Source organism: Cynara cardunculus, assembly GCF_001531365.2.
Source record: "Cynara cardunculus var. scolymus isolate 2C chromosome LG 1, CcrdV1, whole genome shotgun sequence".
Classification (NCBI taxonomy): Eukaryota; Viridiplantae; Streptophyta; class Magnoliopsida; order Asterales; family Asteraceae; genus Cynara; species Cynara cardunculus.
Genome location: NC_037528.1, coordinates 3,861,253 through 3,874,428, shown reverse-complemented (window position 1 = coordinate 3,874,428; position 13,176 = coordinate 3,861,253). Strand labels below are relative to the sequence as shown.

The window sequence follows — 13,176 nt, the reverse complement described above, 5'->3', positions numbered from 1 at the left end:
TTATTTTAATTAATATATTATATTATTTTATTTTTTTTACTATCTTGTTTGTATTAATACATTGTATTACTAAATATTTATTTTAAGTAAATTATAAAATATTATAAATGACTATTTTTTCAAGATGCCCTTTTTAGTCATTTTTAAATGTTTATTATTTTGGTAAAAATTCACAACCTCGACGGACGATGATATTTCCCTCGAGCAAAATAGTTGTAGTCACTATACATGCAAACAAGGACTATGATACCTACGATCGTGTTTATTTGACTACAAGACCAACGACCCTTGGTGGAAGGTTTCTTACGACTACAAGATCTACGACCCTTGGTCGAAGATTATTTATATAAGATTGAAATTTTCTTCGACATATCATACTAAGAACACAACTGCATATTAATTATGACATCTGGTTATACAAAGTATTTGTTGCATGAACAACAGTCGAAACAAAGCATTAACTGCGAATATCATAACGGAAATATAAGATTTAAGACAATTCATGATGGCGGTTTTACTCATTTAACGACAATCAAAGTCGATCGTTGGACTAGTTTCACGAGTCACCTATATAAAAGGTCAAAAGAACTCAAGAAACAACTCTTAGATCATCAGAATGTATACACATACGAAGTTTCACTAGCCAAAGCAACCCTTGTTCTTCACTATTTTCCACGACCGATTGTTATCTTGACTACATCATTGTAATCATTCTTAAGGATGACATCCTTGATTGACATCCATAGTGCACCGACGATCTCCTGTATCGTTCGTTAATTTTTCCCCTCGTTTAAGGGTTTTTCAAATTTGCTCTATGTTTAATTGTTAAAGCTTTACAAACAAACCTTAGATTCATTATATTTGGTGTAATTTTTCGCATATATATTTATGAGTTAGTTTTTGTCAAACATAATTTATTCATGAGTTAACTTAATTATTATTACCGGTCATGCTAGCTCTTTTATAACCATAAAAGATTTTTTTGCTATTATTTTAGGGGCAAAATTTAGACATATATAAATGGGATTTCTAAAAAAGTCAAATATCCAGATGTTAACATTGCCAAAGTCGCCTCAAAGACGGCCTTCGTACAAGGCAGGACGATTTAACCAACATATATCGATCAGATCACTTTTTAGAGGTTGAGTTTCCTATAAATACAAACAACTCTTACGCTTATTTGCATAATCAATCATCTTCACCATCAACTGAATGGCAATAGCAATGGCATCGTCTCCACTGTGCCTGCTCTTCTTACTCATCACCCTCGCATATTCTCTAGCAGCTGACTCCAATGATCTGAAGGCATTTCACTTATTCAGAACCATGCATGCATTCTTTACCAATCCATGGCTAATTAATGTTATGTATTTCCTTTTTTCAGACGTACGTTGTGTACATGGGTGATCTTCCCAAGTCTGATTTCTCTGTGGAATCACTCCATAACACCATGCTACAACAAGTCGTTGGCAGGTTTGATAATCTTATCTATAACCACTTATTTCTCCTTTTTTAATTTGTTTGCAAAAAATTCATTATTTTGTGTATGTTTCAATTTCGAGCAGCCGAGCATCGAAATCGTTACTCCGGAGCTACAAGCGGACCTTTAACGGCTTCGTCGCCAAGCTAACACAAGACGAAAAAAACCAAATTGCTGGTCTGTCATTTTTCAAGTTTGTTATTTCATGTTTTTTAGTTTAATGACGTCATCAAATATATATTACAAAAATAATAACTATGTAGGTATGGAGGGAGTGGTGTCTGTGTTCCCAAGCCAAACCAAGAAACTGCATACAACAAGGTCATGGGATTTCATGGGCTTCCCTCAGGATGTCAAAAGAGCTACCCTTGAAAGCGACGTCATCGTCGGCATGCTAGACACCGGAGTCTGGCCGGGATCCGACAGTTTCAAGGACGATGGATTTGGTCCTCCACCAGCCAAATGGAAAGGCTCATGCGATTCCACCAATTTCACCTGCAACAAGTAATTTAATACACTAATCACTTGCTAACATTATGAGATATTAACAAAATACTAACATTATGAGATATGTCAGCAAGCTCATCGGAGCAAAATACTACTTGACGGATGGGAAAGAAGAAGGAGAGGACGAGCCATCAGCAAGGGACACCGAGGGTCACGGGACTCATACTGCTTCCACCGTTGCCGGACGTGCAGTTAACAACGCGAGCATGTTAGGTCTAGCTAACGGGACGGCTCGAGGCGGCGTTCCATCGGCGCGAATAGCCGTGTACAAGATCTGTTGGGAAGGCGGTTGTTCAGATGCCGATATTTTGGCGGCTTTCGACGATGCAATTGCTGATGGAGTCGATATCATTTCTCTTTCAGTTGGAGGTTCTTTCCCTCTAAACTATTTCGAGGATACTATCGCCATTGGAGCTTTTCATTCCATGAAGAACGGGATTCTGACTTCAAATTCCGCCGGAAACGACGGACCTAGTCCTGGATCGATCACTAATTTTTCACCATGGTCGTTATCGGTTGCCGCGAGCAGCATTGATCGGAAGTTTTTAACTCAGATTGTGTTGGGTAACAATATGACATACGAGGTATGAAATTATTCTTTCAACTTTGAGACATCGATCTCAACGGATGGTGATTCTGATTGAATTTTGTATAGGGGCCGACAATAAACACATTCGAGGGTGCAGTTCACCCGATCGTTTACGGCGGATCAGTGCCTAATACCAAAAAAGGATTTACACCAGATGAATCTAGGTAATGTACCAATCAACCACTTTCAATGACACCGGAAATTCAGTACTTAAACCAACAATTGAATGCAGATACTGCGAAGAAGATTCGTTGGATCCGACTTCGGTTCAAAATAAAATTGTGGTTTGTGAAGATTTTGAAGGACCGACGTATGCTTTGGAATCTGGTGCAAGTGGAGTGGTGGTGGAAGGTGATTTTGGGTACCAAGATTTGGCCTTTGCTTACTCTCTTCCAACAACATATTTAAGCTCCAAAGATGGCAGTGCCGTTCTTGGATACATAAACTCCACCACGTAAGTCTATCCTGCTTGCTTTGTACCATATATTCATCAATGAATAAAGTAGAAGCGTGGAATTCACATGTTAATTCTGAACCATTTCTTTTCTTATAGAACACCAAGTGCAACCATTCTAAAGAGTTATGAACCTGTAGACAAAGCAGCTCCAACTGTGGTTTCCTTCTCATCAAGGGGTCCCAACCCAATCACACTAGACCTTCTCAAGGTGAATCTTTGTTACTTCTATATAGGTTTTTAAACAAATTGGTTTGTTCTGTTAATTACTCTTAATTTAACCTTGTTGTAGCCCGATTTAACTGCACCTGGAGTTGACATTCTGGCCGCTTGGTCGATGGGTACAACTGCCACCGGAGAGCAAGGGGATACCCGTGTTGTCCCATACAATATTATCTCCGGCACTTCCATGTCTTGCCCTCACGCTGCTGGTGCTGCCGCTTACGTTAAATCGTTCCACCCCACGTGGTCTCCTGCTGCGATCAAGTCTGCCCTCATGACTACAGGTATATATGGTTAATTAATGTAACAACTAACTTTTATCAGAACACAGAATTATGCAGTTCAGTTGAAATAATTATGAACCATTTTCTCTTTGGCAGCTGCACCAATGAGTCCAACCAAAAACCTCGACGCCGAATTTGCTTACGGTTCTGGCCATATTGACCCATTGAAGGCCGTGGACCCAGGTTTGGTATATGACGCCGGAGAATCAGATTTCGTGTCGTTTTTATGTGGGCAAGGTTACAACACCACAACTTTGAAAATTGTGACCGGTGATGCAAGTACTTGCTCAGCCGCTAATAACGCGACCGTTTGGGACTTAAACTATCCTTCTTTCGCACTCTCGGCTCCACAACCAGGCAACATCGTGCGAACCTTTAACAGGACGGTGACTAACGTGGGTGCACCCGATTCTACGTACCAGGCCAATGTGGTTGCACCATCAGGGCTTGTGGTGAAGGTTAGCCCGAGCAGTCTTGCGTTCAAAACAGTAGGGGAGAAGCAATCTTTTGTAGTGACGGTTGATGCTACAGTCGGGTCTTCTAAGGCGCTTTCGGCGTCATTGGTTTGGAGTGATGGAGTTCACAAGGTTACGAGTCCGATTGTTGCATTTGTTTCCTAAATGTATTTTATTTCATTGGTTTTTTTGGGTCAAATAATCACCCCCAGTTGACATTGAATCACTGGGGCATCATTTTATTCCCTTTGGGAAGTCAAGAATCTTGATACCGTTTTCAAATTTGAAGCCTAAAATTGTGTGATTTGTCGTATTGTTGTCGATATTCGTATCTTCAACTGTAACATATTGTTGTGGACTTCTACTAATCGCAAACCAACTTTTCTTTATTTTATTTTTTTGTCGTTTTTCTTTGAGATTAAAGGGGGTGTTTGGATGTGCGAAGGGTTCTTTATTAAACATTTAATTTGAAAAGCGTTTATCGGTTCAATTATCTTATAGCGTGAACATAACAAGAATCTCATTCGGTAAGAGAGAAGACAAGGATCAAGAATCTGACCCAATAAGTTAGGGTAATGACTCTTACTCAGTAAGTGCATACCAGACTATAAACGTTCATCATTAATCTATTTTGATGGTCGAAAATGTTACCACATAACGTAAGTGTGAGTGGTGACTTTTGCCGGTAAGAACTTACACAGTAAACGTTTGATAAACAATCATTAAACGTTTGGTAGATAGTCACTAAGTGTATTGTAATAATAAGAGACTATATTTTGAGTCAATGTTTTTTTTTTCTTATTTTTATACTCGCAATTTAGAAAAGCAGTTTAACTCGTGCTGTTTGGAAAAAAAAAAACTCGAAATTGATACTTTCCTTTAATACCGTCAAGTAAAGTAGCATTTTCAGTATTTTTTACTCAGTTTCCTCCCGTTTCTTTTGAATGTTATAATATGGCTTTATGTGATTTTGAGAAACCAAAAATGTTTTTATTTTTGAATAAAATATATGTTTGAAGATATTATAAAAATTTGACAAAAATATATCGATATTAATATCAAATTAACTATTTTAAATTTCTCATTTTTTTTGTGTAATTTTTTAATTTAATTTTTTTGTAATTTATTTTATGTACAATAACGAAGTAATTTATATTTGGTTTAATAATATATTTTTTGTAAAGATAATAATTAATAATTATTTATTTTGTTGGAACTCGATAATTATTCAAATTATATTTTAGATTTTTTATATTTTAAAATGAGATGTTCATCATCTATTTAATTATGTTTATCCGCAGTTATTTATACGAATTCAAACATCGAGTTTTAATATGTTGTACTTATGCATAATTACTTGTAATCTTGAATTTTAAGTAATATGCATCAATATACAGTACTTTATGCATAACAAAAATATATTGATATTCGTATCAAATTAACTATTTAAAATTCCTCATTTTTTATGTAATTTTTTATTATAATTTAATTTAGGTACAATAACGAAGTAATTTATATTTGGTTTAATAATATAATTTTCTTATAAGAATAATAATTAAGTATTCTGTTAAAACTCATTGATTATCCTAATTATATTTTAGATTTTTTATATTTTAAAATAAGATGTTTATCCTCTATTTGATTATATTTATCCGCAATTAGTTATACGAATTCAAAAATCGAGCTTTGATAAGTTGTACTTTTGCATAATTTACATGTAATCTTGAATTTTAAGTAAACATTGGTTTTATGTGGTTTTGAGAAAGTGGTAATATTTTTATTTTTGAATAAAATATAAATTTAAAAAAATGTCATAAAAATTTGAAAAAAAATATCAATATCAGTATTAACTTATTCTTTTAAAAAGTTCTTGTGTTTTGGTATAGTTTCCTTAATTAAATTATGTTAGTTATCAATGATTATCATAATTATATTTTAGATTTTTTGTATTTAAAATGAGATATTTATCCAATATTTGATTATGTTCATCTGCAGTTATTTAGACGAATTCAAGTATGAAGCTTTAATAAATTGTATTTATGCATAATTTACTTGTAATTTTAAATTTTAAGTAATATGCATCAATAAACAATATTTCGTGCATAAAAAATTGTTTTTAAGAGTTTTTGTCAAATGTTTTAATATGCATCAATAAACAATATTTCGTGCATAAAAAATTGTTTTTAAGAGTTTTTGTCAAATGTTTTATAATATGGTATGGATAGTATAGATCATGTGTTTTTAAAAATAGCAATAATGATTTTATTTTTTAATAAAATATAAATTTAAAGATATCATAAAAATTTAAAAATATATATATCAATGTTAATATTAAATCAACTATTTAAAAGTTTTTATTTTTATGTAATTTCTTTAATTTATTTTTTTATTACAATTTAATTTAAGTTTAATAATGAAATAATTTATTTTTGGTTTAATAATATAACATTTTTATAAATATAATAATTAAGTATTCTGTTAAAACTCATTGATTATCCTAATTATATTTTAGATTTTTTATATTTAAAATGAGATGTTTATCATGTATTTGATTGTATTTATCTGCAGTTAGTTACACGAATCCAGATATGGGATGAAATTGAATAGGAATGAAATCGTTTAGGGATGAACGAGTTTAAGAGTTTTTAAGAATTTTAGCCAAATGCTTTATAAGRTAGTATATATATATATATATAGAGAGAGAGAGAGAGAGAGAAGAAAGAGAGGAAAGAACGGTTAAATACAAACTATCCAATCAATCCAATCTTTCTATGTCAATCAATAAAACAATTTTGAATAAACGAAAGGGACCAAAAATGTAATTTAATTCTTTGGGAAAAATACCCAAAGACCAAAGTGGAGAGGAGCCCAATAGTTGTGACGTGCGTGGGCTCTTTGTCTAATTCATAAAAGGGCTCATCAGCAAAGATGGTAAAATTGGTTTTGATTCGGGTCGTGTTGAATCTAAATCGGTCTCCATTTCAATTTGCCTTTTCGTAATCGGTTGCGGTATAACTTGTCCGGTTCTAACCAAAATACCAAGGTGTGGTCTCCATGCTTTGTAACCGGTCACTAGAACTAGTTCCGGTCTCAAAAATATCTCTCCCAAAATCGTCAAATCAGTCATCTGCCAGACCAAGCCCATTAGACCTATCTCTACTCACCAATCAACACGTATATCTTTCAAAACAAAGATTTTAGGACTTTCGATTAGTTTTTTGTTTTAATAAATAAATAAAGGAGATGATGAAATTCTCTAAATTTAGAGTATAAAATTTTTACAAAAATGATTATTTTAGAATATAAATGATTTTTATTCTTGAGAATCTTTGAAATTGAATGTTTAACAGAGAGGAATAATATTTTATTAATTGTAATAAATAATTTAATGATGCAATTAATATTGTAATCTTTAAAAATGAATTCTTTTGTTAAAGTTGAATATATTTTTTAGATATTTTAAATTTTAATTTATTTATTTTGAAGAAATTTTAGAGATTTTCTCAATAACAATTTTTTTCATATCTATTTATATATTGTTGCATAAAACGTTTTTTATATGAACAAATACATAAATACATTTTATAAGTTTTAAAGATTTGGAAAAAGCTTGTTTCAACAACTGCGTCAAACTCTCTTTTAAATAGAGAAAAATATAAGAATGAATGGAAAAATATTCAGATTTATAATAAAAAAGAGAAAATGTTAGATACTTGTTAGATATGTTCTTATGATTTAGATATTAAAATTACTAGTTAAATTTCAAATAGGTTTAGTACATTGTACGTGCTTGAACATCACTATAGATTCGCTTTTAACTATTGATACTCAATGTGTCGTCATGTTCATGAGAACGACTTCAAAAAAATTACGTTAGACTTCTTGCATAGAAATGAGACGTTGAAAATTGGAACAACGAAAAAACAATAGTCACATGCAAATGGAACAATATAGATGCTAAAAATCGAAATAATTAGAACAAGGACCATCTGTTATCACCTCAAAGGATTCTTTTCATGAACCGGAGGCATCTTCAAATGTGTGCAGAATAACATAATTGTCTTGACCGTCCACAAGATGATTCCAGACTCTTCTGAAATTGTACTATTTGTCCATTACCGACTTATTTTTACTTCATTTCATTTTTCTTTAGTTAATATAAAGTTGAATGTACTGATACTCTTTTAAAATTTACAAGTGTCAAACAAGACTTTGGTAAGATGGTCATTTACAATTCCTTTTAAAAGGGCTTTACAAGCCTATGTAAATGGTCTATCAAATGCCCAACAAGAAAATTGGTTTTATAAGACGACTAAAATATCAAAACGTCACAATAAAATATTTTATAGAATTTAAGTTTATAAGACCAAATCAAAAAGTCTCGTATATAAAGGTGTTACAATTAGTTTATTCAGCATTTTTGACATTTAACAAAAAATTTAGATGTTTTTATTTTAAGGTATTGTTTTACATGATTTTTTTAATATGGACTTTGTCATTTCTTTTATCTTAAGATATTGTTTCACATGATTTTATTTTTTCATCCAAGACTTGCATTAATGTATGACGAACATATATTTGTTTTATGCTTCATATGTATTTGGTTCACTATATGAAATTTTTTACATTTCACTTTTGTTTCACTTTGACTAGAAAAATTCATGTTGTAAAACAAATTTATGTTAATGACAGTTTCAATTCTAGACTTAAATGGAAAAAAAAATCACATAAAGGAACAAATGATGCAGTAGTTTTCAAGGTTATCACAATTTCATTACTTAAGAAAAGTTCTCAAAATATGTACATATTTAAGAGCATCTCCTACGACTATATAAAAATAGAGATTTATGATATATTTTTGTTTTATCAGCTATATAATAACATATGCTAAAAATAGAAAAAAGACGAAAAAAGGTAGAAATCTCTAAAATCTCCATATTTAAAAGAGAGAAATAATATCTTATTTTTTTCTCACCAATAAAAATAACTGAAACTAAGTGTCTAGGAGAGAAAAGATAATATGTTATTAAATGTATTAAATATTTTAATAATATAGTTAATAATAAAATTGTTAAAATAGAATATATTTGTTAAAGTTGAAAGTAATTTTTTTAAAGAATTTAATTTTTAATAATTTATTTTAGAAAATTATAATAAAAGATATTTTAAATATATACATAAATAATTATATCTGTCATAATTCATATGCATAAAAAGTTTCGACTTGTAAATACGACAACAAAAACTACATTGAAACATTTTTTATGTGGACTTTGTCATTTCTTTCACATTTTAAAAATATGAAGGTTTGCTGTTTAAAGGTTGCGGCGCGAGTTTCAAGTCGGCAAGTTGTATAATATCTTCACGTAGATTTTATTTAATTATTATAATTATAATTTTTTAAATAACTTCTCCATTTTAATCACCCCAAATCCACAATAGCCAAGGTTGCATTTAGTATGCAGACTGTAAGGGACGGGACGAGACAAAAATAAATAGTCTCATGTTTGGTACGTCATTAAATAAAAATGAGATGAGACAACATAGGACAAAAGTAAGATTGAGTGAGATTATTCTTGAGTTTTTTTGTTCCACCAAAAAAGATAAAATAACATAGGACTAAATTTGAGATTACAAATATTGCATTTATTATTTGATATGAAAATACAAACCTAATTTAATTGCATTATCTTTCTTCTCTTCCACAACCTCCATTCTTGATTTCAGCCTCCATTCTTGAAATGTTAAACTTTTGACGATGGTGTGACAAATGTTGTTTACAATTGTTGTGTTTAAACTTTTTAAATTATGTGTGTATATAGAATTTGTGGTTTGACAAATGTTATTTACATGTGGACTTGAAATGTTTAAAAAAAACATTGATATCATAAATTAAATAATTTAAATACATTTTTGGTTGATTTGTGGTCATTTATAATCATTATATGATATAAAATAACATTGAACAACATTTAGGGGTAATATGGTCATTTTAACAATTTTGTCTCGTCTTGTTCTAGTCATGCCAAACATAGGACGGACAATTAGTCATGTTTTGTCCCGTCATGTCTCGTCCTGTTATGTCTATTCTAATCTGCATACCAAACACTACCTAAAGACGGATGTTTACGATGGATATAAAAATTTATTATTAATAATATTAATATTTATCCCCAGTAACAATTTCAGGGGATTTTGGTCATGAGATTGGAGTTTAGGTCATGGTCATATGGTTAACAAGGCAATAATGCCCCAACAAGTAAAAGTTAGTTCCCCCCGTTATCCAAGCCCAACCCTAATAAAAGCTAATCGATTTTGTTGGTAAAGTGGTAACATTGATTTAACTGATCTTTAGGTTGTGTTACTGATTTATTTTTCAATTCTGATTTTTCTAGTCTCTTACTATCTGAATATAATGTTTTGACAATTTCTTGGTCTCCTGCCTAACTGCCTTTAGGTTTCTGCTACCAACTAATGATATATATCTTTGTTAACTGTTAAGCATTTTAATATATCTTTCATTAGTTTTGTTACAAATAACTCTTTAATGTGTTCACTTGTTTTCCGGTTTATGAATGATAAAATATATAAACATTAGTAAAATCATGTGTTATTCAATTAATCCAAAGAGTAAAAAAAAACAATTAAAACCCGAACTGAACCAAATAAGTTATATTTATTTTATCATTTCATCAAATCGTGAAAGTAGAAAAACAAATAACTCGTAACCGTCTTGGTACGACGACTGCTTAAGAGGGACTAGTCGGAAAAGTGAACGACCAGGCCCGGTTGACGAATGAAATATTTTATACCAATTTTACAATAACCACCCTAAACAAATTGGATATGACGATCTTGTCCTCCTATTAGTCATTTTTGTTTTGTTTTCAATTTTCTATTCAAATCGCAATGCAGTGTAGTAAAGTTTGGCTGTCAGCTAACCACAAACGTTAACAAAAAGGTCATAGATATCAGCAGTTGTTATTTGAAGTCTAGACAACAATTGTTTAATAACACGTTGAGTCAAAGCACTTTTGAACATCAAAAAACATGTCTCAAAGTATCAGATGCTTGTAATATAAATTTGATCGATTCTAAATGAATTTATCAATATAAAACTCCAAACCCCACTCCATTACAAGTTATGATAACTTTAGTGAGCCAAATAGAATTTTTCTAAATCTTAGGGGTAAAAGATGCAAGGGAACAAAATCATTGTGGGGCATTATTTTAAATTTCTTATGGACCCCCAAGCTATGGTCCATATATCAAAAAGGTCCATAAACTTGAACATTACACAAATATCAACTATTTGCGATTATAACTTTGTGTCACTCTCAACCTTGTGAGATTAGCTCAACTGACAATAAGGTTTGGACCTCTACAGAGAATCCTCAGATGTAACCGGTTCGAGTCATGCAAGGTTACTAGGAACTTTCTTAACTATTTTTCAGGGGCCCAGGAAGATCAGTCAAGTATGCTCAAACTGACTCGAACATCCACGATTAACAGGAAAAAGAAACTATTCGCTCAGATACCCATAAGGGAATGTTTGCTTTCGAGATATGGTTTGCCAAATCCCCACTTCAGAAGATAAACTAATTTATTATCCTTTCAAGACATTTTCTTAAACTTAATTTAAAACCTTATCATGAATTAACTTTCTTTTCTTTTTTGTTTGTTAGAAAAAGAGGATATATGTTGTGGATAACGATAAAGAGCGGATTCTATGATATTCTATATTATAATTTAGACATTGACATGTCAAAGTATTTGTATAAAATATATATATATATATATATATATATATCAGCTTTTAAACTTAAAATGCTTTTTATATTATTGGTTTATAAAAATTAATTAAAAAGCATTATTTTTACTAGATAATGATATATTTTATGTAAAACAAGTAGAAAAGATTGAAACATTGAGTGAACGGAAGTAATATCATGGCAGTAACTGTTGTGAGGCTGGACCATTGATTTCTAAAATTCACTCGTTTGATACGAAAAACGTCCTTAACGATGGTCCTGATATATGTAGTGTAAAGAGTCGGTGTCAGTTGGGATACTTTAGTAACCATTAACATGTTTTGACGTTTTTTCTGGTAACAATAATTGTTATTAAAACGCCATATGAATTGACCAATGGCATGTCGATATCCACAAGTCCATATTCTTTGTGCTAATAATATCTTCATAGCATTCTACGATGATTAGACTTGTGTGGAAGACATCCCACGAAGAATCTAATACAAAATCCTTTGATTTTAAACTTTTTGGTACACCAAATCTTTCTCTTCCATATAATTCAAGATAAGGTTAAAAGGGGTATGATATTAGCAACTTTATACAACGTTGATCGAGACGGACATTGTAAAGAGCGTACAAAATCTGAAAAACAAACATTAAAAAATGGAAATTATATCATTAAATTCATATAAAAATTTAAAATAGAAGATGATTGTTTTTATTATTGTTCATTACTTGGTCAGTGTTTAAGGTTCAGGTTTGATCATGGTCTTGGTTAATACTGATTTTGTTGCATTGTATGTTACTCCATCTTTATAGTATGAACTAGTGTTTGACATTGCGCGTTGCGCAATGACGATAGTTTTTTTGAAATTATTGAAGTTAGCTAAATGAATCGATGATCACATTTATATATTAAATTAATAAGAATCAGTATTACCTTTGATATATGAATCTACCCACCTCATTTTGATTATCCATATATTTCATACGAATTTTACAAAAAAACAAATTAACCCCAAATACAATGTAAACAACCTTGAAAACACACTGTTTCGAGCCAATTAGAGTCATAACTGACTTTCAACCCTTCATGAAAGTGGTTGCAAGATACGAGCTTATTACAACTTACAGTTTGTGAGTTATACATTGGCAAAGTACGAGAGCAGCACTGTCGATAAAATCCAATTTCACAATTTCTTAACTAATTTTTATGATCCCAACTTCACGTATTCAATCAAACGGGTATTTTTCTCCCCGACTACGAGTCCCATACTACCCTCCATAAACTGAAAATCCATAACCCCAATTGCTACGGTAATACCTTTTAGTTGTCTTATGTTTGTTTGAACAACCTCGGTTAATCTTGTCTTTCTTATTATGTTGTACTAAAAAATGATTGAAACTCGTGTTTTTGGTCATTTAGTAAATATA

The 13,176-nt window shown here is 31.2% G+C and overlaps 1 protein-coding gene across 1 annotated transcript; it reads left to right on the top strand.

The window, feature by feature from the left end:
- The first annotated feature begins 1,384 nt into the window (after positions 1-1,384).
- On the top strand, positions 1,385-4,156 carry LOC112522270 (cucumisin-like). Its single transcript, XM_025131394.1, has 9 exons — positions 1,385-1,473; positions 1,566-1,657; positions 1,744-1,984; positions 2,058-2,571; positions 2,643-2,740; positions 2,809-3,030; positions 3,130-3,241; positions 3,323-3,536; positions 3,633-4,156. Exons 1-9 carry the CDS (start codon positions 1,400-1,402, stop codon positions 4,154-4,156), a joined length of 2,091 nt encoding a protein of 696 aa, XP_024987162.1. The 5' UTR covers positions 1,385-1,399.
- Positions 4,157-13,176: the final 9,020 nt, after the last annotated feature.